Below are 27,620 nucleotides of genomic sequence, written 5' to 3' on the forward strand. Positions count from 1 at the left end.
AAAACATGGTAAATGACTAAAGGGATAGACGTATAGGCTGTGTCTCAATTTAAAAGGATATACATACAGACATTAGTTCAGGGAAGTGCCTATGATGCCCAGAAAAGCTGTCTAGTAGATCTGTTCAAACATGGAATGGGGTCAGAGGAAAATTATAAGGATATAAATAGGGATATTCAACAACCGTTTTTGGCCTAATCTAAGTATAATAGAAATCGATACTGTCTGCAGGACACTGATCTGTATCTGCATAGATTCTGAAGTGCTTTTCAACTCGGAGCGTCCCTGAGCGTTCACTACAAAAATAACTTTTACTGCTTATTTACACACTGAAAAATCATATATAGTTACTTTTAAAAGAGCCTCTCATACAAAGCATCTGTGATCTGTGATATCTGTATCTGTCCAGTTTCTGCTTCAACAACTTTATGTTTGTAGCTGAGATCCTTAACCTTTGACCAACCAATACGCCACGTATTAAGGAGAGTCCGGTTTTAGGAACGTTTCTTGTTGCTGTTGATTCCTGCGTTCTGCTGTGCGATGATAAAGTCCAGGATGAGCTGGGCAGATTTCCTCGGCCGCTCCATCACTACAGAATGACCACAGTTGTCTAGCAAATGAACCTGGGATCCTGAAACGGCTTCGGCCAGAACTGAAGCCCCGGACACGTCCAACACCTGTAGGATACGGTATACAGTTTAGTCTTTAATGAGGTCGCAATTTCAATGGTCATTAATGGTGATGAAATGCATTTTTTCAATGGCTGATTCTTAGACTAACAACTACATATGTGATTTCAAACCTTGCAAAGAAAGCAATAGCCTAAAAGCACCATATTATTTTAACTTTGTCACAGTAAGTTTGGAATTGACATCATTTAAATAGACAACTGAGAAAATTCTAGCAGTATCACATCAGTTTCTGTGTGCTTAGTAATGCATCACACATTATAACACATTACAACCCATGACATTTCTTTTTCACAACATGTTTTGTGCCCACATTGCTCAAAATGTTATGGAGTTGAAGGTCAGAACAAATGTAGCAAATTTCATTGCACCACACCCTATTATTAAGATATACTTGTACCTTGTAACTGTTTTGGAGATTTTATGGTTTATAAAACATGTTAATGTGAGTAAAGCATGTGCTATATGATGGCTTTCCACAGTTACTATTCAAGAAACTGTAAAACTAAGGTGTGTTAGTAAAGTAAACATGGAGTGCAACAGTATCCATCCACATTTTCAGTGGCCTTGGTTGCGTAAGTATTTTTCCCATTCATTTTTTTCCCATAAGGATTAAAAAAAAAAAAAAAATGTCTTCATTACAGCATTATAAGCCCTAAACCAAACCAACCAGCTGAATCACCACATATTGAGGCCAAAAGTATTTTAAAATCAGACAAAAAAGGCAAAGGTACAAGACTGTACTTAACCGCTTTCACAAGGAAAAAAACTACAATCCCATGTACCACTGTATGTACACACACACACACACACACACACACACACACACACACACATAGTTTGAGACTGTAGGATGTTATATTGGCATGATTTGTTTGTTTTGATTCTCTGATTGGTGGAGATTTCTCTGAAGAATCATGGGTAATGTAGTTTTTCTCCAGGAATTTTGCTGTTAAACACGATTATTTAAAAGAAAAGTTGAAATTATGTGGACTGATGGTTTTAACAAAAGCTCATACCATAGATTAAAAACCTCATAGCTCACAGTAAGGGCTGTCTTTAAAGGTTTATAAGTTATGTAGAGAAAATGACTGTTGTGAACCTGACTGTTGTGCTCTATTCAGTTAAAGTATGTCCATACCTGGTCGTTTTTTCCCCAAATAACTTGCAGAGGAGTTGAGATGAGATGCATGTTCTCATGTAAAGAGTGTCTGGATTTTTCTCCAACAAGCTCCATAAAACCTGCAGAAAACACTAAGAGTTAATGACAAGATACAGAGAGTAAGTTAAAACAACACCAGCGATACTCACACTCTCGGTAGAAGTCATTGTTTGGGATGCGAACGTCAACCAGACCTTGAAGAATCTAGGAAACCAGAGGAAGAGAAAAACAGTCATTAGCAACTGATTCAGTGTTCAAACTCTCATACGCAGAATCAATGTACATAAACACACCTGTTTAGGAATCTTAAAGCGCACGAAGGAACACAGTCTGAGCATCTCCTCCATCTCCTCCGGTGTGGAGGGAATCAGTGGGATCCCGTCACTGTCCTGACTCTTCTCCAGTTCCCTCAAACGCTGAACAAACTTACTTTCAGTGGGATACTGAAGCCCTGTGAATCCAACAAATGTTTGAGTATAGGCCATCATATTTCAGGGAGAAGCATCATTAAAAAAAAAAAGTCAAACTGAAGTAATCTCTTCTTACAGTTTTTTATCAGTATTCTATTGTTTACACACAGTATAATGGCCTCATCCACATTTTGTTTGGCACAAAGTACATGTCATAAGATATTAACATGATACTTTGGGCCTAACATTGCAAAATAAGATTTCTTGAAAGTTCATAAGGAACCGTTTGCAATTAAAGGATAAAAACAAAAAACATTCCAGTTCCTGACATTTCCTAAGAATTGGCCCTTTGCTCCAAATGTTGAAATGTCCCTTGATGAACTATTACTGACTCTGACCATCAGGATGATAGCAATGTTGAAGAGGTACTGGGTTAGAAACAAAATCAACACACACACACACTAGGACATTCCTTAGGCGTAATGGTTTTTATAATGAGCTAATGACATTTCATAGCCCATAACCGTAAACCCATCACAGGAAACGTTCTGCATTTCTACATTTTCGCTTGTTAGTAACAAATCATATGTTTATTTAGGCATGTCCTCATAATGTAGGGGGGTGGTCAAACCAGTACACACACACACACACACACACACACACAGACCTGCTGGACAGATGAGGGTGACGCCGCAGAGATCAGTCGGGTGACGGGCAGCATAAACTCCTGCTACGTTTCCACCCATAGACGTGCCGATCAAATGGAAAGGCTTTTTCTTCAAGCCGGTGCTCTTCACAAACTACATAAATAGGAAAACATGAGAAAATACAACCAGCTGTTATTAATTATTCTTGGTTATACGAAACATTCCATTTAATCATTAGTATGCGAACATTATGGGAACGTTACATTTGAACGTTCTCTGAACATTCTAAAACAAGTTTGATAACTTTGAACGAACATTCTAATAACATTACTGGAAGAATGTTTGCTCATAATTGAGAGCTTGACAGAACGTTGTTGTTAGCTGGGATACATCTTAGTTGCATGAGGGCGAAGCAACAGAATTCAGAGACCTCATCAAATGTGCACCAGAGATAAAAGTGAGTTATTTTAAATCTGCATCCATCAAAACAAGGACGTCACCCTTCATCTAGCAACAAAACACTCTCTCGGCATCCAGAAAATGCCTCTTTCAGCGCAATCTGCTCATCCGTGCAAATCAGTAACTACCACAAGTTGCTTTAAATGATAGACAACCTCAAATGAGCCGAAATCAATCATGTACGGGCTGAATATTTCAGGCTGGGAAACACAGTCAAGTGCCCCAGGTTTGAAGAAGTGCATCTATTTCAGGCACAAGCCCGTGTTGTTGAAGGAAAGCTGATTAGCTCTGGGAGAAGAATAGAGGAAATGAAGACACAAGGGCTTTTCACTGATCTCAAGATACTTCAGAGAAATCTCAACATGTAAGCCTAATAAATCCACTGTGTCATCATGAGAGATGTATTAGTCTACATACTGTGTGATGTTTAGCCAAAAAGAAAAACTGGGTCAGTGGCTGGGGGTTCATCAAGTTAAAATACATCAACTAAAGTGACAAATTTTAGGAACAGGGACTTTTTCTTTATCGTCTTTGTATGAATTTAAAAGAAATAAGTTAAAATAAAAAAATATTATTATTATTATTATAACTGTTGATATACTTCTTAATACTTCTTGGATATATACATATATATATATATATATATATATAACCTATTTAATTAAAAAATATTATTATTATTGCTACATCCATACATTTTATATATATATACAGGTGAAACTCGAAAAATTATAATATCGAGCAAAAGTTAATTTATTTCAGTAATTCAACTTAACTGGGGAAACTAATATATTATATAGACTCATTACATGCAAAGTGAGATATTTCAAGCCTTTATTTGTTATAATTTTGATGATTATGGGTTACAGCTTATGAAAACCCCAAAGTCAAAATTAGAATATTGTGAAAAGGTTTTCATAAGCTGTACGCCATAATCATCAAAATTATAACAAATAAAGGCTTGAAACATCTCACTTTGCATGTAATGAGTCTATATAATATATTAGTTTAATCTTTTAAGTTGAATTACTGAAATAAATGAACTTTTGCACAATATTCTAATTTTTCGAGTTTCACCTGTATATATATACTTATGTATTTTTGTATATTTTTTAAATGTTTAATATATACATATTTTACCTAATTTTATACGTTTTTTTGTTGTTGTTTTTCACCTGATGTATCCGGTTGACTTGGCCCTCTATGGAATAATCCTCAGCACCGGTGCGTGTCGTACCTTCATGTCCCGGCATGTCCACACACACCAAGTGCACATTTCTAGGGAGAAACTACAAAAAGCAAAGAACATCAGTCAAACATTTCTCTTTTTACTTTATCATCTGATCCATATAAAACAAGGTAATGATTGTGTCAACCGAATATAATACTTTTTGACAGATTTCTAAATCATATCACATAACTGTTCTTTAGAACATGTGATTTGTTGGTTATTGTATGGAAGTGTTTATTAATTTTGAGCATTTTATATGAATTTTTGCCCTTTAAAACCCTGAAAAATTGCATGTTTGAGTTGTGAACTGTTAGCCGCTGCGGTTTCTTGCCTTGACCACGCCGAGCCACATGTCCTTGTGTGCAGAGAATCCGTGTAACATGAGGACAGACGGACGTGCGCCTGGATTCCCTCTGTGAGAGAAACTGAAGCGATATCCTTCATATTCTACATAATCCACCTGCATTCCCAGCCTTCTGCGCCAATACCTGTTGAACAAAGCACCAGAAAGACTTAATAAATCAAAATTACATGAAAATAAAAGGTCTGTAAAATAATGCTGATGGATGCATGTAAAATAGATGGTAATTTCGTGGTAATTTGATATACACAATGGTACTGAAGGTTTAAAGGGGTGGTTGATTATGATTTTACTTTTCTAACTTTAGTTAGTGTGTGATGTTGCTGTTTGAGCATAGACAACATCTGCAAAGTTACGACACTCAAAGTTCAAAGCAAAGGGAGATATTTGCTTTTAAAGAAATAGCTTTTTAAGGACTACAACAAACGGCTGGTAGGGACTACACCACATTCCTCCAGGGTTAGTGACATCACTAACCCTAGAATTTACATAAACCCCGCCCCCTGAACACAATCTATAGATTATCAAGACAGAATATGAGTCTCTTGAGTCTCAATCTTTATCTGATTCCGGTTTGAACATAAAAAGCTAAAAGTTTTTGAAATTTTCAGTGCATGTGTGTGTGTGAGGTAATAGGACACAAGCTGTTGAAGCTCCGCCCCCTGTGCTGAGAGCAGCAGCTCATTTGCATTTAAAGGGACAGACACAAAAACAGAGCGTTTTTGCTCACACCCAAAAAGTGACAATTTTAACATGTTATATAAAAATTTCTGTGGGGTGTTTTGAGCTAAAACTTCACATACACACTCTGGGGACATCAGAGATTTATTTTACATCTTTTGAAAAGGGCATTATACCACCCCTTTAAAATGCTTACATACCATCCATGTTATTTATACATTTTCTGAAGCAAATGCAAGTCAAGTTTGCCGGTGCAAAACTCACAACCATGATGAAAAATAGTTGGAAGGCTGTTGCTTATTTGTCCAAATCACAATTTCCCACCCAACGTATGGCTATCATCTACCGATTTAATCCGATCACATAACAAGACTTGCATGGGGAATCGTTCAAAATGCACTGCGCCTATATTTTAGCAATAGTAATAGTGATGCTTTCAGAGTCAGAGAACACTGTTCATAAGCAATCCAGAAGTGACACTGAAGGAAGCAGTCCAGAGGCAAACAGCAGTTTTGATGACTGTGTCATTTAGAGCAAAGTTTGCCTCCCAGATATTACGAGAACCAAAGTCTACTGGGCAGCTTGCGTAAGATTTAACTGACATCAGCAACAAATGCAGCGCTGCATGTTCACGGCTAATGCACACACACACACACACACACATTCAGCTTCCTGGATGCATAGAAACATCATGCATTATTCAAAGCTAAAGCTATTTGAATCACTGGCACCTTGTAGATATCTGTGACGAGTCAACAAACCCTTCACCCAGTTTAGTAAATAGATAAAAAGAAGAGGGCTGTTAAACGAATCAGATTTAAAGGACGTGCTAAATAATACAAGCCTGAAAATCAGTCGTGAATCCTGAAAGATTAGCCTTTAGATCGTGCCAGAAAACACCCACACTGCAAAAAAAAAAAATTTTCTTACCTAGTGTTTTTGTCTTCTTTTGTTTTTTTTCCAGACATTATCAACTTAAATCAGGATACATTTACTTGAGAAGCAAATTGACTTAAGATATTGATGATCAAAATTAAGAGAGTTTATCCTTAAAACAAGAAGACCAAGTCGGCCCATGGGGTAAGATAGGGTAAGAAGGACAGATATTATTATTGTTTTAAGCATAATTTTATTAAAAATTGATCCTTTTTTTAAAAAAAAACATGACTTAATATTTTGTATATAAAATAAATACTTGAAGTCATTTTTGCTTCTCAAGTAAGTGTATCTTGATTTAAGAATGTTTAGATATGTGTACTGGACAAGACAAAAACAAAATAAGACAAAAATATTAAGTAAGAAAATATTTTTTTGTGTTTGGTGCTGCTAATGACACATAAATAACACCTTGCAACGTTATGTTGTGGATTGGACCCTGTGGTTTGTGTAACTGTAACTGATTGTATTGATAAGGCTTTTAAAATAAACAGAGTGAACATTTTTTCTCGTTTAACGGCAGCACTGTAAGAAATAACAAGTGTTAAACTGCTGAAATTACTCCCCAGAAGAATATCTGAACTGAAAAACCAGGTCATTTGCACATGCTTTTCTTCGGATGCTCTGTATGAATGAGGACTTCTTAGAGAAATTAATTTTAAGCTCAGATCTCTCCAGCACTTACCAGTGATAAACTTTAATGAGAGCTGCAGGCCAGAGCAGGAACGAGGCAACGAAAGCCAGTATGGGGATCGCCAGCGTCCCTCCGGCAATGATGAACATGTTCAACACGTCCAAATCCATCCTGATAAATAACACAGCACTGACAACTCACAGAACACAGCTTTGGTCAGATATAGCTTCTAATAAGTATAACAGATTAGATTATCTAACCATAACTGCAAGATATTTTTAAGCAAGGACAGAAATGGGTTGATGCCCAGATGTGCACAGCTGAGACCAACAGAATCCATTAGCGATGCAAAGGAAATCATTTAGATTTAGATTTAGATTATTAAGAGAAGCATAATTATAATAACATCAGGGTTAAAGACATTTATCTTTATAGATAAATGTACAAAGCCATGGTCAAAATATATGGGCAAATAATGCGATTTTATATAATTATATACATTACATTCAATATATATATATTATTACACACACACACACACACACACACATTTATATATATATATATATATATATATATATATATATATATATATATATATATATATATATATTTATATATATGATAAGCCTTTATTTACTTTCATAGTCCTGAATTATATGTGTATCAATGGTATCAATGTGTATTTAAGTAATACGTATAAATATCGACCGTTAAAACTGAGAAGGGAAGTAAAACAAAACAATATGCATTATTTAGATCACGTGAATTCGAGTAGCAACGCTACGCTTTCATTTTTACTAAAAAGAAGCATGAATTAATAACACTCAGATCTTTGATGCACTTTACATTGACACATTATCGCAATTAAATATTGTAACACAACAGATCTGTCATGTGATCAAAGATCTGAGCTTGAATACACTTCCATGACAGTGAAACGCATTTGATCGCACTATTACATGCAAATGCTCTTTAAATATAGTAAGCATACCTTTAAATGTCCGTGTAATGCAAGAATGTCCAGTAAAGGCCGATCAAAGCCCAGTCATATCAGCCTTTGATCTGCGGAGCTCCAGACGCGCTCACTGAACAACAGGGAAGTTCGCTCGATTTAAAGGGGAATAGATGCGGGAAATAATGTTCCGTCGATAGGAATTATAAGCGAACATCTGTCAGGTGCACATCTGACATCAGAGAATACAGTGGGCGGTAAATTTCGCTGAATAATAACAGTTTCCTGAGACAAACGTCCGTCAGGTGGCGCTCGGCGGCTCACATAACCAAATCCCACATTGAGGCGCATTCAGATTTCAAGGATGACGTCTGGTCTACTGGATACACTTGTCCAAATAAAAGTATAATTAATTAAATAAATTAATATGCCTCTTATACAAAAGAAAATCGGCCAGCAGTCATATCTACGAAATGATGAATTAAAATCCCTTTTCCAGTAACCACAAACGGCTGTGATTGGTTCATCATGATCAGCGTTGAGAAATGTAACAGATATCAACTGACACCGCGCCGTCTGGTCAGTTACTGTCAAAAGCGGTCTCCTGAATAATTATAATACTGATTAAATTTAATTATCCTTGATTTGAATAATAGATGTTGAAAAGTTAAAAAATGTTAAGCCAATATAAATATATATTTTTAATCTATCCGCTCATCGCGTTTCACTGGAAAACGCTCTTATTTAAAGGGGAATACACACGGGGAAAATAAAATGTCGTTTAAAATTAGTTAACTTATGTCAGCTGCACAACCTGCGTCTCAGAACGGAAAGAACACGTATAACTCAGGGTTTTTCAAGAAACCTAAAGCATAATTATGAAACTATTTTTTGTTGTTTTTGCTGCGGTCACTTTAAGAAATGTACCTGGCGCATATGTACGCACAGCTGCCTGCGATGGCCGCTACTTCCAGCGATCGAGCCTGTACGATTGAGTTGCTGTCCTCGTTTTTTAAAAAATGTTTCTGTACTCACAAACAGTTTTCTGGCAAAAAAATAAAATAAGACAAATGGCCACACTCAGCTGAAGGTCCGGTGGTATTGTCCAGCCTCAGGCCTCTCTATAGAGCAGTGGAGGGAGAATGTACAGGGAGGACCTTGATTTTGTTTTAAATTGGTGTATATCGTATTTATGCATATAGTTATGTTTTCATATAGTTGTTTTCTATATTTGTATATAGTTCAGTTTATAATTATGTTTGCTGTACTGTGAACATTTTGTTTTTAGTTGCTGTGTTTGCAGTGCTGGTGGTGTAAACACAACTCATGTGGTGTAATAGTAACACATTCATCCTTTGGGTGAAAGATTCCAGGTGCAAGTCCTGGCAAGAGTGTGTGGTGTGTTTGTCAGATCAGTATTTTTAGTTTTAAATGGTACTTTTAAATAGTCAAAAAACAATTAAACCCTTTATTTAAATCCTCTGTGAGTGTTCATTCAGTTTGATGGATTTTTTTCATCTTCTCTCCTTCTCTCCCCCCTTCTCCTCTCTTTCCCCTTTCTTTTCCCTTTCTTTCCCCCTCATAGCAGTCCATTTTGCCCCATTTTTGGCCGAGTGGTTAAGGTGTTGGACTTGAAATCCAATGGGGTCTCCCCACCCAGGTTCGAACCCTGCTCGCAGCGATGGACTATGTCTTTAATCAAAACTGGATCTATAAAAAAAATCCAAAACGACTCTAAGTGAAGGTTGGTGCTGAATTCGGGAAGAAGGCAGGGATCTATCAATAGGCTGTTTATTTGGGTATGACATGACATTTCAAGCATGACTTCACCAGTGCATCTGGCATATTAATAATTTTTCAGTAACTGTTGTTCCTATAAATAGCCTACTTAGAGATACAATCACATCTATTTATAGCTAGATATTAAATAAAACAGCCAATTTTAAAACCAATTTCATAATACATAAAGTTTGACTTTAAATGCAGGCAATGAAACATTTCAAAGCAGACAATTTGGCTACTAAATTTTTAATTTACCGGCCATTCTGAACTTCAAAATCAATCACTGCTTAAATTTGATTGTATATCATAAAATAGATTATTTATATATTTATTATTGAATTATTAATATTATTAAACAAGGAATCATTGAATAGCCTTTAGATTTACAACCACCAAAATAAAATAAGACACTCTCCTGGTTGGAGGATTTATCAATAATTTATTAATCATAACCTGCCAAATTAGCTAGTGAGTTGATATGGGCTACCCTACCACCACAGTTAATGTTAATTTCAAACCCTTTTTATATGAAAATTATATTATTTAAATGATTGATTGCCTCAAGCACAAAACCATCTTTAAATAGAAGAGAAATAACACGTATTAAACCAGGAATCTGTTCCTGTTGCCAGAATGCAGAGTGGTGGCCATCAGATAAGCTCAGGAAGTGTTCGGTCGGTTGCAGTATAAATGAAGGAAGTTCCCAGAAGTCCGTGTTGTTTGAGCTGTGAGATGTTGAGCGCTCTGATCCTGCTGACCCTCGGAGGAGCCGTCGGTCTCCACGTCTGCTCCTTCAACATACAGTCGTTCGGGGAGAGTAAAGTCTCCAGACCTGATGTGCTGGACATCATAGTGCAGGTCAGCCTTGTATTTATTTGTGCATGCTATTTAATAATTAACACAAATGCTTTGATGCTATTCTAAATGTATTGCATAATGCTTTAAATTGCATTTTGTTCGAATGCATAATAAACATATGGAAAAACACTCACTAAAGGACTTGGCCGCAGTCCCACTCTACGAAAATGTCAATCCAGTGCAGATCAGATAACATTGTGTTACTAAACGTCGTCTAATGTTGTTATAAACTTTAGTGACATTGTTTCACAATGTGTCAAGGCAGGAGAACACAGAAGAACAAGACATTTTGTCATTCTCAATGTTTTTGGGAACACACGAATGTTCAGATATTCCAAGGTCACCAAAAGTTCAGATTCTGGCGACTGCAAGGGCACACGCTCTTAAAAATACAGCTTCTTTATAACACTTTACTTGAAGGGGTGTGCATAAGACTGACATGACACCCTCATAATCATGACACGTCATTAATATGATGGAGGTTTCATGCATGTTTATGACAACTGTCATTAAGTGTCATTCACTCAATCATGTCATTTTGAATGCAAATATGACATTGTTTGAGATGTCTTGGTATGACAACTTGACATAAACCAATACATCATAACCTGCAGTGTCTTTGTCATGACAACTTGACATTACTAAGACAACACAACCTGTCATAAACATGATATAGCAGATTAATTATCAAACTTGAGAAACCACTTAGCTTTATGGGTTAACATTACATTAAACTGTCAGGTGGTTGGTGTTGACATTGGCTGTCATGAGGCATTATAACTGTGTCATGAATATTTTTCTTGACCTCAACTACAGTGATACACATTGAATTTGTCATTAAAATGTTATAATGATCTCATGACAGCCAATGTCAAAACCAACCACATGACAGTTTAATGTAATGTTAACCCATGAAGCTAAGTGGTTTCTAAAGTTTGATAATTAATCTGCTATATCATGTTTATGACAGGTTGTGTTGTCTTAGTAATGTCAAGTTGTCATGACAAAGACACTGCAGGTTATGATGTATTGGTTTATGTCAAGGTGTCATTACCAAGACATCTCAAGCAATGTCATATTTGCATTCAAAATGTCATAATTGAGCGAATGACACTTAACGACAGTTGTCATAAACATGCATGAAACCTCATGTGTCATGTCATGATTATGAAGGTGTCATGTCAGTCTTATGCACACCCCTTCAAGTAAAGTGTTACCAAATGTTCTTTATAGTGGAAAAAGATTCTTTGGAATTTTCAAATGTTCTTCACACTCAGAAAACCGGTTCTTTTAGGAACGATTCCCTGAAAGGTTCTTTGAGGAACACAAAATCTCATCCCCTTTACTTTGAAGTGTGAATTTACTGTATATGTGCAAAGAGTGCTGAATTTAAACCAATCCGTGCAGATCATCAGTCGCTGTGACCTCATGCTCATCCTGGAGATCAAAGATGTGAAAGGAAAAGCGTTTGATCAACTCATGACTCACCTGAACAGGTACACACACTTCTGCTCACATCTAGACCTTATGTAGCCACGCCCCTTCTCCGCGCTGAGCTCATTGTCCTTTGACTTCCGGTCTGTATTTTCACAGCGATCTTGCGTAGTTATGAACGAACGGCTCGTTAAAAAAATTCCCAAGGTCCATTTGTTAAGAAGACATATGCTTTACAATGCTTATCATAAACAGTACAATGCTCATGATAACTTTCGTTAACTCTACAATAAGTAAATCAACTTCACCAGCTAAATACTCCTGGACAGCGATGCCATAGAAATAATACAGAGCGACCGCAAAAACGGAAGTTCAAAGACAATATTCTAAAGATGGCGGCGCGCTTGTTTCTCTGGTGCATAAGGTCTATAACATCAGATGAGATCATAAAGCCTGGATGAATACAGGAAAATGACAAACAAAACGATATTTTTGTGTGTGTTGTCCCTCACAGCAGGTCCAGGACACGAGCACATACATTTAGCTCTGTTATTAGCGAAAGACTCGGGAGGAAAACATACAAGGAGCAGTATGCCTTCATTTACAGGCATGTGGGATTTATGAAGAAATATTTCATAATTATTAATGTTGTTTTGCATGCAAAAACAGATATATTAATTCAGCTGAAGGAATGCATATGTGGTTTGATGTATTTCTATACATTTAGGTATTAAACAACATACAGTATATTATGTATACAATTAATAATTTTGCTCTGAAGCCATTTTTTTCAGTGCTGAACTGCAAAAGCGAAATAAGCGTTTATTAGCTGTACAAAAAATGTAATTAATAAAGTCAAAGTAATGAAACATGTTAGAGTAAGTACGCCAAGTGAAAACACAAACTCTGTTGCTTTATATCAAACCATCTGCCGAATGCATTTATAATAAAATCAGAGTGCAATAATAATGTAGTTGTGATCATATCAGGCAGAAGATGCTGACTGTGAAAGCCGTCTATCAGTATCCAGACACACAAAGCGGAGATGAAGATGCTTTTGCTCGAGAACCGTTTGTCGTGTGGTTCTCAGCTCCAAACACTGGTGAGACAGAAGAAGAACCTCTGACCTCCGTAAAGAAGAGGAAGAAATTATGACCAGCATGTTTATGTCTGTCTTACAACAGAAATCAAGGATTTTGTCATCATTCCTATTCATACGGTCCCAGAAGCCGCTGTGAAAGAAATCGACGAACTGTATGATGTTTATCAGAATATTTCACAGATGTGGCGATCTGACGTAAGAGTTTGCATGTTATGTTATGTTCCCTGACTAACAGATCAACTCTTTTGTAGTTATTGTAGTACTTTATTGTTCAGCCTTAGCTGTAAATTGGTCTTTGGTCTCGTCATACAATCACAAAACAATTAACAATACGCAAAATCTACATCTCCACACACTCACAATATCAAAGCTTCAAATATTCACATTTCCATTCCTCTTATTCAATTTGTTATTGCATTTGGTGAAAAACGTTTGTTTATATATTGCTTTTACTGTTCTATAACGACAACAGCGTATTCTCCTTTTGGGGGAATATGGTGTGTAATAGTGTCAGAGATCCACACACCTGGTTTCTGTGAGGTCCTGTTCCTCACTCAGTTTCATCTTGTGTCAGAACTTCATCATCATGGGAGATTTCAACGCCGCCTGCGGTTACGTTCCCAAGAGGCAGTGGATGAACATCCGTCTGCGCTCGGAGAGAGAGTTTGTGTGGCTGACGGATGACAGTCTGGACACGTCAGTGAAGACCTCCACCAACTGTGCTTATGACAGGTCTGCAGAGTTATTTACTTGATAAAACTGTATTTTACTCTAAATATGACATATATGACTGTTTATGCCAAGAATCGACCTGAAACAACATTCAGATTTCAGGGTCAGGTCGGGGTCAACCTTTCATTTTATGGGTTGTTCATGCGCACTAGAAAAAGTTTTTTTTGTTTTTTGCAGTGATGGATTATAGATTAGATCATTGATTGGAACATAGTTTTTTGGTTCCCCAAAGTTTTTTCTGTTCTTGTGTAATGTAAAGGTTATATGGGTGTTACATGTTTTTCATGGAACCACCGATGCCAATAAAGAACCTTTTTTTTTAAGAGCATATGTATTTAGACTTATGTATTATGTTTGTTTGACAAGAACTTTGAAGAACTTTGAACTTTGACAAGGACATTTGGGTAGTTTAATGGTTAAGGATCTGATCTTATCACATACATGTTAAGAATAAAAGCATCAGCTAAATGGCAAAATAAGAAAGAGTGTACCGGTATTATGATTTGATGTATTTGGTATACTGTCTAGAGTCTAATATATGAAAGTGTAAAAACTGGGTTTGGTTGGAGCAATAACCATGTGGACGCACTGCAAAAACAATTCTTACTTAGTATTTATTTTCTTGTTTTGCATTTTGTTTGTGTTACAAATATCTAAACATGTTTAAATCAAGATTACTTGAGAAGCAAAATGACTTGAGATATAGTGAGTTCATGCCTAAAACAAGAAACTAAATGTTCACGGGTCAAGAAAAATAAACTTATTTCAAAGTGAAAAGATTATTTTTCTTGCCCTGTGGACAGATTTATTTTCATGTTTTTAGAATATACAAAAAAAAAAATCGTAAGTAATTTTGAAGCAAGTTTGAGTCCCGGGTCGTGGTCCTTTCCCAACCCCTCTTCCCTCTCTCTCCTCTTCCATCGCTTCCTGACACCTCTCTTCATTTCTATCATAATAAAGGCATAAATGGTTGAAAATACAGCTTTAAAAGCCTGAGTTTGATGAATCTGTCCCACTCCTCCCCAGGGTTGTCCTCCGCGGAGAGAAGATGATTGCGGCTGTGAATCCTGAATCAGTGGAGGTCTTCAACTTTAAAGATGAGTTTGGCCTCACCGAGCAGGAGGTAAATATAATCTACAAAACCATGTAAATGGTAGATACATGTAATTATTAAATAACAATGTCACTGAAGTATTATGTTTTCTAGAAGAAAATCAAGCAAACTGACAAATTAGCAAGATTATCGAGATTAAGGGAGACTGGGGCAAGTTGTCACACGGCTACATCTTATACAAAGATATTAATGAAACAGCATTAAATGCAAATGCACTATATTGCCAAAAGTATTGGGACACCCCTCAAAATCATTGAATTCCCGTTCCACTCACTTCCACGGTGATTGGAGGTTGCCACCTGTGCAATAAGTCCATTAGTGAAATTTCCTCACTACTAAATATTCCACTGTCAACTGTTCACAAGCAATAGCTTGTTTTCATATGACGTCACGCCACTGCGTTGCCATGGCGCGAAATGCAAATGGAGGGCAGGAAGTGATTTGCTGTATTTAGAAAGCACTATAACAAACTCAAAATGCCTATGTTTTGCGTCGTTTATGGTTACTTAAATCGATCAAACCACGAGGAGTTTTTATCGTGTACCAAAAGTTGTTGTTCATAAAGGGGGAAAATGCAAGAAATTGACCGAAAAACTCCGGAAAAACGGCTTGCAAACCTACGTCTGCGGTCGGGAGGAGCCGAATGGGAAAATGCCCGTTTGTGCAGTGATCACTTCGTCAATGGTGAGTTAATACAACTTAAGTGGCTATGTTTGAGTAACGTGTAACATTTACGAACTTTGTAAAGTCAAAGTATGTCTGTAAGACGAGGTAGTTGCTGATATCTACCGCCTCGATGGCAGGAAAATCTTTCAATTCAGTTGAAAATCGCTCCTCTTCATAACGTAAGGATCACGTCCAACATATGTTTGATTTTTTGTTTATATCTTTCTCTTGTAATAGCGTGTAAAGTAGTACAGTACGGACTTTCCTCCATCTCGTCCATTGCGCTCTTCACTCCCCTGCCCTCCATCTGAATTTCGCGCGTCATCATAATCACGTGACTGAAACCCAGCTATTGGGAACAACAGCAACTCATCCATGAACTGGTCGGTAAGATCACAGAGCGGGGTCAGCGCATGCTAAACGCTCACAGTGCGCAGAAGTCACCAATTTTCTGCAGAGTCAATAGCTACAGACCTCCAAACTTCATGTGGCCTTCAGATTAGCTCAAGAACAGTGCGTAGAGAGCTTCGTGGAACGGGTTTCCATGGCCGAGTAGCTGGTGTAAAGCGTGGGATGCAGTGGTGTGAAGCACGCCTCCACTGGACTCTAGAGCAGTGAGACCTGTTCTCTGGAGTGATGAATCACACTTCTCTGTCTGGCAATCCAATGGATGAGTCTGGGTTTGGCGGTTGCCTGGAGAACGGGACTTGCCTGACTGCATTGTGCCAAGTGTAAAGTTTGGTGGAGGGGGGGTTATGGTGCGGGGTTGTTTTTCATGGGTTGGGCTTGGCCTCTTAGTTCCAGTGAAAGGAACTCTTAATGCTTCAGCATACCAAGACATTTTGGACAATTTCATGCTCCCAACTTTGTGGGAACAGTTTGGGGATGTTCCTTTTCCAACATAACTGCACACCAGTGCACAAAGCAAGGGCCATAAAGACATGGATTAGCGAGTTTGGTGTGGAGGAACTGGACTGGCCCGATAGAACAGCTTTGGGATGAATTAGAGTGAGACTGCGAGCCAGGCCTTCTCGTCCAACATCAGTGCCTGACCTCACAAATCCACTTCTAGAAGAATGGTCAAAAATTCCCATAACACACTCCTAAACCTTGTGGATAGCCTTCCCAGAAGAGCTGAAGCTGTTATAGCTGAAAGGGTGGACCAACTCCACATTAAACCCTACGGATTAAGAACTGGATGTCATTAAAGTTCATGTGCATGTAAAGGCAGACGTCCCAAAATTTTGCCAATATAGTTTACAGGTATGTTATAGACTCTAGCTTAAAATAGTATTAATAAACAGTTCTTATGACAACATGCCCCACGCTATAGAGCCGACCCTGAGAAATATTCACTAGAGTAAAATGTGTGACAACTTGCCCCAGTATCCCTTACAGGAAAGCAAAGAAAACACTAACAGCTGTCTGTCTCTCTACCTGTCTGTCTGTCTCTCTATCTGTCTGTGTGTCTGTCTCTCTATCTATCTGTCTGTGTGTGTGTCTGTCTGTCTCTCTACCTGTCTGTCTGTCTCTCTACCTGTCTGTCTGTCTCTCTATCTGTCTGTCTCTCTATCTGTCTGTCTGTGTGTCTGTCTCTCTATCTATCTGTGTGTCTGTCTCTCTATCTATCTGTCTGTGTGTGTGTCTGTCTGTCTCTCTACCTGTCTGTCTCTCTATCTATCTGTCTGTGTGTGTGTGTCTGTCTGTCTGTCTCTCTATCTGTCTGTCTATCTGTCTGTCTATCTGTGTCTGTCTCTCTATCTGTCTGTCTCTATCTATCTGTCTGTCTCTCTATCTATCTGTCTGTGTGTCTGTCTGTCTCTATTCAATTCAATTCAATTCAATTCAAATTGCTTTATTGGCATGACTGTATATATGACAATATTGCCAAAGCTTGGAATACATAGGAAAATTATAAAGACATCAACATACTTGAATATTATAACATAAATTAAATTTAAATGTACAAATTAAATTAATTGTACAAGTGAACAGTGTAACAGATTAGAATATCTGTGAACATTTTGATACCACAGTGTTTTAACATACATAAACACACACACACACATTACTGAAGTCACTGTGGTGGGCAGTAGGGAAACACCCTGAGGTCACACACACACATACACACACACACACACACACACACACACACACACACACACACACATTCACCTGCTGTCTCTCAGGCTGTGGCACACATACACGTATCTGGCAGCCAGTGTTGCGGTCTGTCCCTCTCCTAGTAGGATCTTTATCTGTTCTACTTCAGTCATGGCTGTAAAGCCCTGTATTAAGTTATTAATTTTATTGAAGTAGAGGTCTCTGACTGAGCTGTGTCTGTGACAGTGAAGGAGGAAGTGTGTCTCTGTCTCGATCTCTCCTGTCCTACACTGAACACACACCCTTTGCTCTCGGGGTAACCAGCTCTTTCTGTGTCTGCCGGTCTCGATGGCGAGACTGTGTTCACTCAGCCTGTACTTGCTCAGGATCCGTCTCTGCTTTGTGTCTCTCACACTCTGGAGATATTCTTCCATTTCATAATTTGATTTCAGATTTCGATAGAATTGTAATTTACTTTGTGTTTTGGTTTCCTGATCCCAATGTTCCAGATATGTATTTTTAGACTGTTTGATAATTTGGTTTATTCTGATGTGTGTGTGAGGAGCAGAGCTGGTCTGAGACTGGTTAGTGTTAGTAGGGTTAGTCGGGTTAGTGAGTCTCAGGACCAGCTGACTGAGGAGACTCTTTTCGGGGTTCAGTTCTTGGGTTTGTAATGCTTTAAAATGTAGCGATTCTGTGGGACTTGATTTTAGATGCATCCAGAATTTGAGGGATCTTTTTTGTATATCAATCATCGATGGGAATCGGCCTAATTCTGCCCTACATGCATTATTGGGTGTTTTTCTTTGTAGTTTTAGTATCATCTTGCAGAATTCTGTGTGTAGGGCTTCTGTTGGATGTCTGTCCCATCTAGTGTAGCTCTGATCACTGAGTGGACCCCAAACCTCACTTCCATACAGCGCAATGGGCTGGATTACACTATCAAAGATTTTACACCAGATTGGAATCGGTAATTCAGTGTTTTGGAATTTCTTCTTAATTGCATATAGAGCTCTTCGAGCTTTATCTTTAAGAGCATTCACTGCCATACTGAAACTCCCCGATGCAGTGATGACCAGGCCGAGGTAAGTGTACTGCATCGTGTGCTCTAGGCCGGTGCTGCCTAGACTGAACTGGTATCTGTGTTCCTGACATCTGGGCTTCTTCTGAAAGACCATAATGTTGGTCTTTGTGAGGTTGACTGCCAGGGCCCAGTTCTGGCAGTAGTTGTGCAGCAGGTCCAGGTGCTGCTGTAGTCCCTGTGCAGTGGGTGACAGCAGCACCAGGTCGTCTGCGTACAGCAAGAGCTTGATGCTCCTGTCCTGTAGAGTGAGTCCAGGGCCTGTAGACTGCTCCAGCTGCACCGCTAGCTCATTAATGTAGATGTTGAACAGCGTTGGACTCAGGCTACAGCCCTGCCGCACTCCTCTTTTCTGGGTGAAGAATTCTGTATGTTTGTTGCCAATTCGTATTGCACATTTGTTGTTCGAATACATTGATTTTATAATGTCATAGACTTTACCCCCTACACCACTTTGTAAAAGTTTATAATATAATCTGTTGTGCCAAATAGAATCAAATGCTTTTTTGAAATCGACAAAGCATGCAAATATTTTTCCATTTTTGGTCTGTTTTACGTGTTTATCGATTAGGGTGTGTAGGGTGTAAATGTGGTCGGTAGTTCTGTGATTTGGAACGAAGCCAATCTGACTCGAGCTCAGGACATTGTGTTCGTTAAGGAAGCTTACAATTCTATTGTTTAAAATACTGCTAAATAACTTCCCCAGATTACTGCTCACACAAATGCCTCTGAAATTATTAGGATCCAATTTATTTCCACTCTTATGGATTGGGGTAATGAGTCCTTGGCTCCAGATGTCAGGAAAACAGCCTGAACGGAGTACGGTGTTGAATAGTTTGAGCAGCGCCGCCTGCAGCTCCGGTGTGCTGTGTTTCAGCATCTCTCCTAGAATGCTGTCAGGACCACAAGATTTATTACCTTTTTGGCTTTTGAGTTTGTTTGCCAATTCTTCATGTGTAATTGGGAAGTCAAGTGGATTTTGATTATTTTTAATTGTCTCTTCATAGGTTTGTAGATTTTGTTTGGTCAGATTATAATTATCATTGAGTTGGTTTGATGGGATTTCTTTATATAAGTTTTCAAAATGATTTGTCCAAATTTCTCCGTCTTGTATTGGTAGGTCTTGTGGTTTTGCCGTGCTCAGATTATTCCACATATCCCAGAACTGATTATGATTTATTGAATTTTCTAATTCTTGTATACTTTTGGTCAGATGGTGTTGCTTCTTTGCTCTAATTTTGTCTTTATATATTTTTAGTTTTGAAAAGTATCTTTGTCTGTCTCTATCTATCTATCTATCTGTCTGTGTGTCTCTGTCTCTCTATCTATCTGTCTGTCTGTTTCTCTATCTATCTATCTATCTATCTATCTATCTATCTATCTATCTATCTGTCTGTCTGTCTGTCTCTCTATCTGTCTGTCTGTCTGTCTGTCTCTCTATCTGTCTGTCTCTATCTATCTGTCTGTCTCTCTATCTATCTGTCTGTGTGTCTGTCTGTCTGTCTCTATCTATCTATCTATCTATCTATCTATCTATCTATCTATCTATCTATCTATCTATCTATCTGTCTGTCTGTCTCTCTATCTATCTGTCTGTGTGTCTCTGTCTCTCTATCTATCTGTCTGTCTGTTTCTCTATCTATCTATCTATCTATCTATCTATCTGTCTGTCTGTCTCTCTATCTGTCTGTCTGTCTGTCTGTCTCTCTATCTGTCTGTCTCTATCTATCTGTCTGTCTCTCTATCTATCTGTCTGTGTGTCTGTCTGTCTGTCTCTATCTATCTATCTATCTATCTATCTATCTATCTATCTATCTATCTATCTGTCTGTCTGTCTCTCTATCTATCTGTCTGTGTGTCTCTGTCTCTCTATCTATCTGTCTGTCTGTTTCTCTATCTATCTATCTATCTATCTATCTATCTATCTATCTATCTATCTATCTATCTATCTATCTATCTATCTATCTATCTATCTATCTATCTATCTATCTATCTATCTGTCTGTCTGTCTGTCTGTCTGTCTCTCTATCTGTCTGTCTGTCTTATTCAAGATTCAAATAGCTTTATTGGCATGGTGAAAGAAATCTTTACATTGCCAAAGCATTCATAACACTATACAATACAAACAAATAAATAAATAAGTTTTTACATGAAAATAAACAGCAATAAAAATCTTCCATCTTCTAACTGTCTGTCTGTCTCTCTATCTGTCTGTCTGTCTGTCTGTCTCTCTATCTGTCTGTCTGTCTGTCTCTCTATCTATCTGTCTGTCTGTTTCAGGCTCTGGCAGTGAGTGATCATTTCCCGCTCTGCTTCACTGTGACTCGAGCACAGAGGAGAGGATGACAACATTCTCACTTTACTCTTTTCCCGCTCGTCTGCTTCATTAGTGCTACAGAAGAGAATGAAGAACAGCTTATTATAAAGTGAAGCGGTTCAAACATAATCAGAGACGCAGAAAGTGAGAGTTCAGCACTTCAGAAGAAGAACAGAAATGCTTCACTGAAAGATGAAGAAGAGCTTCCAGTGCTTGTTAATTATGAACCAGCGTCTGCAGTGTTGGTTTACCAGTTGCTATGAGACCGTAGAGTTAGTTTGCAAAGCTGTTACACATTTAACCCATCCACATTTCTCCACTGATTAACTGTAAAAGAGGTTTATTGACATTTGCATGTTCTATAACAGCCTTTTACAATAAATGTTTTATCAAATGATTTCAAATCGTAGGGAATTACACCATGTATTGATAATGCATATGCTTAGACAGAAAATATATGATTTCATTTACAGTATATACAGATTTACTTCAGAAAATGCTTGGATTGAAGGCGTTGAGGTGGATTGAGTGCGTTTCATCCGAGCTGATCCGTCACTGTGGGAATATTAAAAATGCCATTCCTGGCGTAGAAAGTGTTGCGTACAATCCCAGATCTCCCGCTGGCTGGAGTCTTACAGTCAGTCTCATAGTCTCCTGAGGAAACAACGGGTTTAGTGCTCGATGGAGGAAGAGTTTCACAATGACATGTAGCCATTATTGTTAATATTTTACTCTTTAATATTTCATATTCAGGAGGATTAACCATTTTACTAATATACTACTAACAATATTTGGTTTTATACACAACTTTTCAAGTTTTTTTTAAAAAAAGTACTGCTTTTATTCAGCAAGGATGCATTAAATACATTAATACTTTCTATTCATCAAAGAATCCTAAAAAAATATATACTGTATATAACTAATTTTTGATATTGATAATATCAGAAATTCCTGAGCATCAAATCCTCATATTAGAGTGATTTCTGAAGGATCATGTGACACTGAAGACTAGACTAAGGATGCTGAAAATTCAGCTTTGATCACAGGAATAAATTACATTTTTACAATATTTTCACATAGATTTTTTTTTTTTTTTTTACATTGTAATAATATTTCACATTATTTCTGTTTTACTGTATTTTTTTTATCAAATAAATGCAGCCTTGGTGAGCAGAAGAGACTTCTTTTGAAAAACATTACCATCCCTAAACTTTTGAAAAGTGTCACAATACAAACAGGAATTTATCCTAAATACAAAAAGATAATTACTAAAATATTAATCATCATTAGTGGGGTTTACAAAAAGCATCACGTTTACTACTGCTGAAAGGTTTGTTGAAATCCTCAACTCTACAATATTAAACTTTGGTTCACATTTTTTTCAATTTTTCCCACTTTTTACTCACCTAATCTCCATCCATAATCCCAAGACGAGAGAATAGGATAATCAAACTTTTCTTCAGGGCCTTTTTGGGCTCGCTTCCTCAGGTACAGGTGTCGTCCTTTGCCTTCGTTGGACAATCCCTGATAAAGATCAGCTTTAGTCTGCGGGGTCACGGGCCTCATCAGAGGGGCTTCGCTGAGGGATCGGCGCACTATCACAGGCTTCTTCTCCGGCTTCTGAACCACAGGGGGTAGTGTGAGTTTACTGGCAGCTGGAGGGTTAAAAACACCTGTGGACTTGGACCTGCGAGCCGTGAAGGTTGTCGGGTATTCTTCACTGTACTTCATCTTCCACGCCAGCCGTGTGTAAGCCTCCTTCAGGATCAGCTCACGGTAGAAGTTCTGGTCCTGGGTGGTCAGCAGGTTCCTCATGTCTCTGACTGATTAACGGGACAGTGAGGCCACAGAAACATAAGAGGTGCAGAGCTGACCAATCAGGGGAAAGATCACTCAGAGGACAGAGGAGAGGCATTATAAACACACACACACACACACACACTGAATGTGCTGGACAGGAGAACAAAAGAGACTCTGCTGAGCGCCAGAGCAAAGGGAATCAGTTTCAGCAGAGAAAGAGTCACATACAGAAGGCATGAAAAACAATAGGGTCTCAGAGTAGAAATGCTGAAACTAAGGGACCATTTACACGACAAGTTTTGTTTTCAACTAAAAAGGGGGAAAAAAATCTATGCGTTTTGGCTATTCATTTACATGACAACGCGTTTTGGGGGGCCTGAAAACGCAAACTTTTGAAAACAGGTTTCAAAGCAAGTTTTTGAAAACGAAACTGTTATCGTCTCCGTGTAAACTACTAAAACCGTGACGCGAGGTCATGCGCATGCGCATTTCGTGTTCAGTCAATAGACGCATCGAGACCATGATCGAGACGTATGTATGTTTCTCTATAAAATGACATTTTCAACTATTGGCCTGGCATGAACAATACAGCGTTTTTAGTCGTTTTCGGTGTGAACAAGGTTCGTTTTGACAACGTTGTCATACACGAAAATCACAAAGGAAAAACGTTTCCATTTTTAGTACATCTTTGTCATGTAAATTTACCCTAAGCTGGTTTATGATGGTCTCTTCCAACACAAACAGATGAAAAGTGCCCCAAAACCAGTAAACAGAGCAGCTAGACCAGTAAACTAGCGTAGGCTGGTTTCAGTCGTATTTTAGGCTAGCTTTCGCCGCCTGACCTAATCCTTTAATCAGGAGCTGTAATGCTTAAATCTGTCCTGAAGGTGGCAGCAGAACGTTTCTGGACATTACAGGCCTCGTCTACAAGACTACAAACTCTCAAACCCACTGCAAACAGACACAAAGCACTCCCCCCTGCCATGTAGACTAATTTAATTTAAAATAAAGGCCGTTACATAATTTCCAAGACAATAACAAGAAAATTCTTCAAAACGGAATAAATCGGCACAGAGCTGAAAGGACTTACTGATCACAATCAATGACTTCTTCCTGAGCTAATCCTGACTAAAAGCACAACAATGAATAATGCGCACGACCTTTGGAACTATAAATATGCTTGTTCATTTGGCAATACATTTGCTGTACTGTATACAGGGTCATTTCTATGGTAACAACAGATAGATCAAGGTGGCCCATTCACTTCCTGTTAGTGTGAGTCTAAACACGACACACAGTTAAAGGAACAGTTCACCGAAAAAAGACATTATCATTTACTACCTCTCACGTAAATAACTAGACATTGTAGATTCTGAATTCTTTATTCCAGTCAATTTTAATAAGCAAATGTACATCAAATCTACTTGCGTGTTTCACAATAAGGCACCAATGGCTAAATACAAAATACGCCCCTCGCCACTTACAAAATACTTCACCACTGGAGTATCAAAACTAGTAGAATTTAGACAAACATGAACGTCTGAAGAATGAAAAAGAGTTCTGCATAAATCTATTAGTTACATTTGCATATTAGTGTCTTCAAAAAGCAAGAAAATCTGATAAAGTGTGAAAATACTGGGTCTTTTGGTCTTGAGGGCTCTGCAAGTCTAAGATCTTGATATACAGAAATTGTTTTATGTTACATCTTTATTTATTTCCCTTTTGTCTCTAAACTGTTCAATATGTCGCAGTGAAACCATTGAGATGTATACAGATGTGCTTGATTTGAAGAGATGGATGATGCTTTGATTTATGAGTAAATAAACATCACAGCTCAGTTTATACAGTGAGAATCGAACACACATGGAAATGTTATAATATGCAAATTAAAAGTGACAGTATGTTAGAAACAGACGAACAATTAGAGTCAATATCAGTAGTAAAGAGACGTTAGGGTGTGAAACCCTGATCAGTTTGTTCATACACGGTCATTTCAACTTTATCACTCAACCTTAAACTTATTATGCTGAGCGAATTCGACAAACAGAAGAAATGTACAATTCATGCATCATAACAACATGCTGTCAACGTTACCGTCATAATGCATCACATTCCAGTCAAAAACCTGATCAAGTGCAAACAAAATTAAGAAGGTCTGAATGATTCGTTCACTAACGCCTTCTATTTATTTTTTTTACAGTGTCTTTCTCTCTCTCTCTCTCTCAGGAGTGTTTTGGGTTTAACCGCAGGGAATTATGGGACAGTGACTTGGAAGGGGGAGCCTGGGATGTGTTCGTCTCCCCATTTGACAGCCAGAATGTAGTTGCCCCGCTCCTTTAAGATGTAGCTGATATTGTACTGCATGTTTCCTGTGTGTTTCACCAAGATCTCCTCACAGGGCGTCAGAGGACCGTGAACACCGACCAGGAGCATGTTCTTCCCTGGTAAACAAAGATGAAAAAAATTAAAAATGCATGCAACTAAATGTAAAACTATTAGAGGGTCTAAAAACACACACATACTTAACTAATATTATTACTACTACAATAACATTAAAAAAAACTATATTGTAAATATATTAACTATTATAGTAGAGTGGTTTCAAAATAATATGATGATAAAATAAGGTATATATACAAAATTATTATTAACAGTAACTGCAATAAAAATAACAATAAAATAAATATAAATAAAATGCATTTAATAATAATAAAAATAATAATAAACAATACAATATAACAAAAGTATTATTAATAACAAAATTACATATATAATGTATTAAATTAATAATAAAAATAACAATAAGTTACACACATTTGTGTGATTTAATGTTATTTTTCTTATTAATTGATTACATACACACACACATATAATAAAATGTATATATATATATATATATATATATATATATATATATATAATACACACACACATAATATATATATATATATATACACACACTACCGTTCGAAAAGTTTGGGGTCAGTACGATTTTAAATACTTTTAAAAGAATTCTCTTCTGCTAACCATGGCTGCGCTTATTTGATTAAAAATACAACAAAAATCAGTTATAGTATTAATTATTATTCCAGTGTAAATCAGCTGTTTTCTGTGTGAATATATAGTAAAGTGTAATTTATTCCTGTGATCAAAGCTGAATTTTCAGCATCACCAGTGTCAGTGTCTTCAGTGTCAAATGATCCTTCACAAATCAGTATAATATGAGGATTTGATGCTCAAGAAACATTTATTATTATTATCAATGTTGAAACAGTTGTTGGTCTGTCAGTTGTACAGTTTTTTTGTTGTTTTTTTAGGATTCTTTGATGAATAGGAAGTTCAAAAGAACAGCATTTGTTTGAAATAGAATCTTTTGTAACATTATAAATGTCTTTACTGTCCTTGATAAATAAAAGTATTGATTTGTTTACTCCAAAAAATAAAAATAAAATTCTCAGTGACCCCAAACTTTTGAACGGTATGTATATATATATATATATATATATATATATATATATATATATATATATATATATATATATATATATATATATATATATATATATATATATATATATATATATATATATATATATATATACACACACACATCCATATATATATATATAATAAACACATACATATTTTCAAAGTAATAAACTGAGATCTCACCTGCTTTACTGCAGTCGACAGTGAAAGAGGCTTTCTGGCCCACGAAGGCCTTACTGAGACCTGGCCCTCGACTGAGCACTTTACTGGCGTCAGAGGCGGCTCTGGGAGACGAGCTGTAAGAGTTCACACTGCTCGACCTGCTCACCGACTCCACCATCAGAGTGGACATCTCGCTGGCGTTGGTCACGTTCACCAGCCGTGGACCTGAAGACCCCAACAAGAGTTCAACACCTCGACTAACAACTGAATCTCAATCCGTTCTCATCAAACACCACCATACTGAATCCTTCTGGCTCAGATCAGAGCAGACGTCCAGTTGCACACACACACACACACCTGTGACTTTGGCCTTAAACGGGCTTCCGGTGATGTGGTTGGGGCCGCCGTATTTGATAGTGATGATGTAGTTCCCAGGGGCCATCGGTGTGTAGTGCACTTTAAACCCTTCGGGACACTCCTGACACTCCATCTTCACCTTGGACGGGCCCTCGATCGTGACGGACAGAGATGCGGGTCCAGCTTTGGTGTTATTGATGATAAACTCGGCCTGGTTACCTGTGAGAGTCGATATGATGTGAGCATGACTGTGTATGATGAACCGTTTCATGACAACTACAATATTCTCATTTCCTGCTTCCTGTTAGCCATCAAAGTCGACACAATGACTGTTCAGAATAACACAACTATATTTCTCTTTTCTTTGTGCACAGTAGACTATGCATGGAAACAATGATAACCTGCATTTGCACCATTGCATAGTAAACTGGTAATGCATGCAAGTGTGTGTCTGTTAA

General features: G+C 37.6%; 4 protein-coding genes and 1 non-coding gene across 6 annotated transcripts in view; 2 read left to right on the top strand and 3 right to left on the bottom strand.

Moving 5' to 3' along the window:
• Positions 1-8,554, bottom strand: abhd6a (abhydrolase domain containing 6, acylglycerol lipase a). The gene is made up of 9 exons (XM_056255342.1): positions 8,205-8,554; positions 7,262-7,381; positions 4,930-5,086; positions 4,543-4,656; positions 2,929-3,061; positions 2,145-2,302; positions 2,001-2,055; positions 1,831-1,931; positions 1-677 (listed from the first exon to the last, which is right to left on the bottom strand). The coding sequence occupies exons 2-9, from the start codon at positions 7,378-7,380 to the stop codon at positions 495-497; spliced, it is 1,020 nt and encodes a 339-aa protein (XP_056111317.1). The 5' UTR covers position 7,381; positions 8,205-8,554; the 3' UTR covers positions 1-494.
• Positions 8,555-9,752: 1,198 nt separating this feature from the next.
• trnas-uga (transfer RNA serine (anticodon UGA)) lies at positions 9,753-9,853 on the top strand. Its single transcript has one exon. It is a non-coding gene; the product is annotated as a tRNA-Ser (tRNA).
• Positions 9,854-10,637: 784 nt separating this feature from the next.
• Positions 10,638-21,590, top strand: LOC130088540 (deoxyribonuclease gamma-like). The gene is made up of 8 exons (XM_056255348.1): positions 10,638-10,805; positions 12,213-12,301; positions 12,754-12,850; positions 13,233-13,341; positions 13,424-13,536; positions 13,916-14,073; positions 15,100-15,196; positions 21,318-21,590. The coding sequence occupies exons 1-8, from the start codon at positions 10,638-10,640 to the stop codon at positions 21,381-21,383; spliced, it is 897 nt and encodes a 298-aa protein (XP_056111323.1). The 3' UTR covers positions 21,384-21,590.
• An 87-nt stretch (positions 21,591-21,677) lies between these two features.
• LOC130088535 (protein ATP6V1FNB) lies at positions 21,678-23,246 on the bottom strand. The gene is made up of 2 exons (XM_056255341.1): positions 22,761-23,246; positions 21,678-22,008 (listed from the first exon to the last, which is right to left on the bottom strand). Exons 1-2 carry the CDS (start codon positions 23,167-23,169, stop codon positions 21,890-21,892), a joined length of 528 nt encoding a protein of 175 aa, XP_056111316.1. The 5' UTR covers positions 23,170-23,246; the 3' UTR covers positions 21,678-21,889.
• Positions 23,247-24,517: 1,271 nt separating this feature from the next.
• LOC130088537 (filamin-B) overlaps positions 24,518-27,620 on the bottom strand; it is a 49,341-nt gene continuing 46,238 nt past the window's right edge. For both annotated transcript variants that reach the window (XM_056255344.1, XM_056255343.1), the window contains 4 exons: positions 27,163-27,381; positions 26,827-27,030; positions 25,196-25,595; positions 24,518-25,159 (listed from right to left, as the gene is read on the bottom strand). In XM_056255344.1, the coding sequence (XP_056111319.1) occupies positions 25,408-25,595; positions 26,827-27,030; positions 27,163-27,381 (611 nt within the window). In that variant the 3' untranslated portion in view covers positions 24,518-25,159; positions 25,196-25,407. The remainder of the gene's footprint in view (positions 25,160-25,195; positions 25,596-26,826; positions 27,031-27,162; positions 27,382-27,620) is intronic.

The sequence above is a fragment of the Rhinichthys klamathensis genome, unplaced genomic scaffold, assembly GCF_029890125.1.
Source record: "Rhinichthys klamathensis goyatoka isolate OS25496 unplaced genomic scaffold, OSU_Roscu_1.1 h1tg000120l_1, whole genome shotgun sequence".
Classification (NCBI taxonomy): domain Eukaryota; kingdom Metazoa; phylum Chordata; class Actinopteri; order Cypriniformes; family Leuciscidae; genus Rhinichthys; species Rhinichthys klamathensis.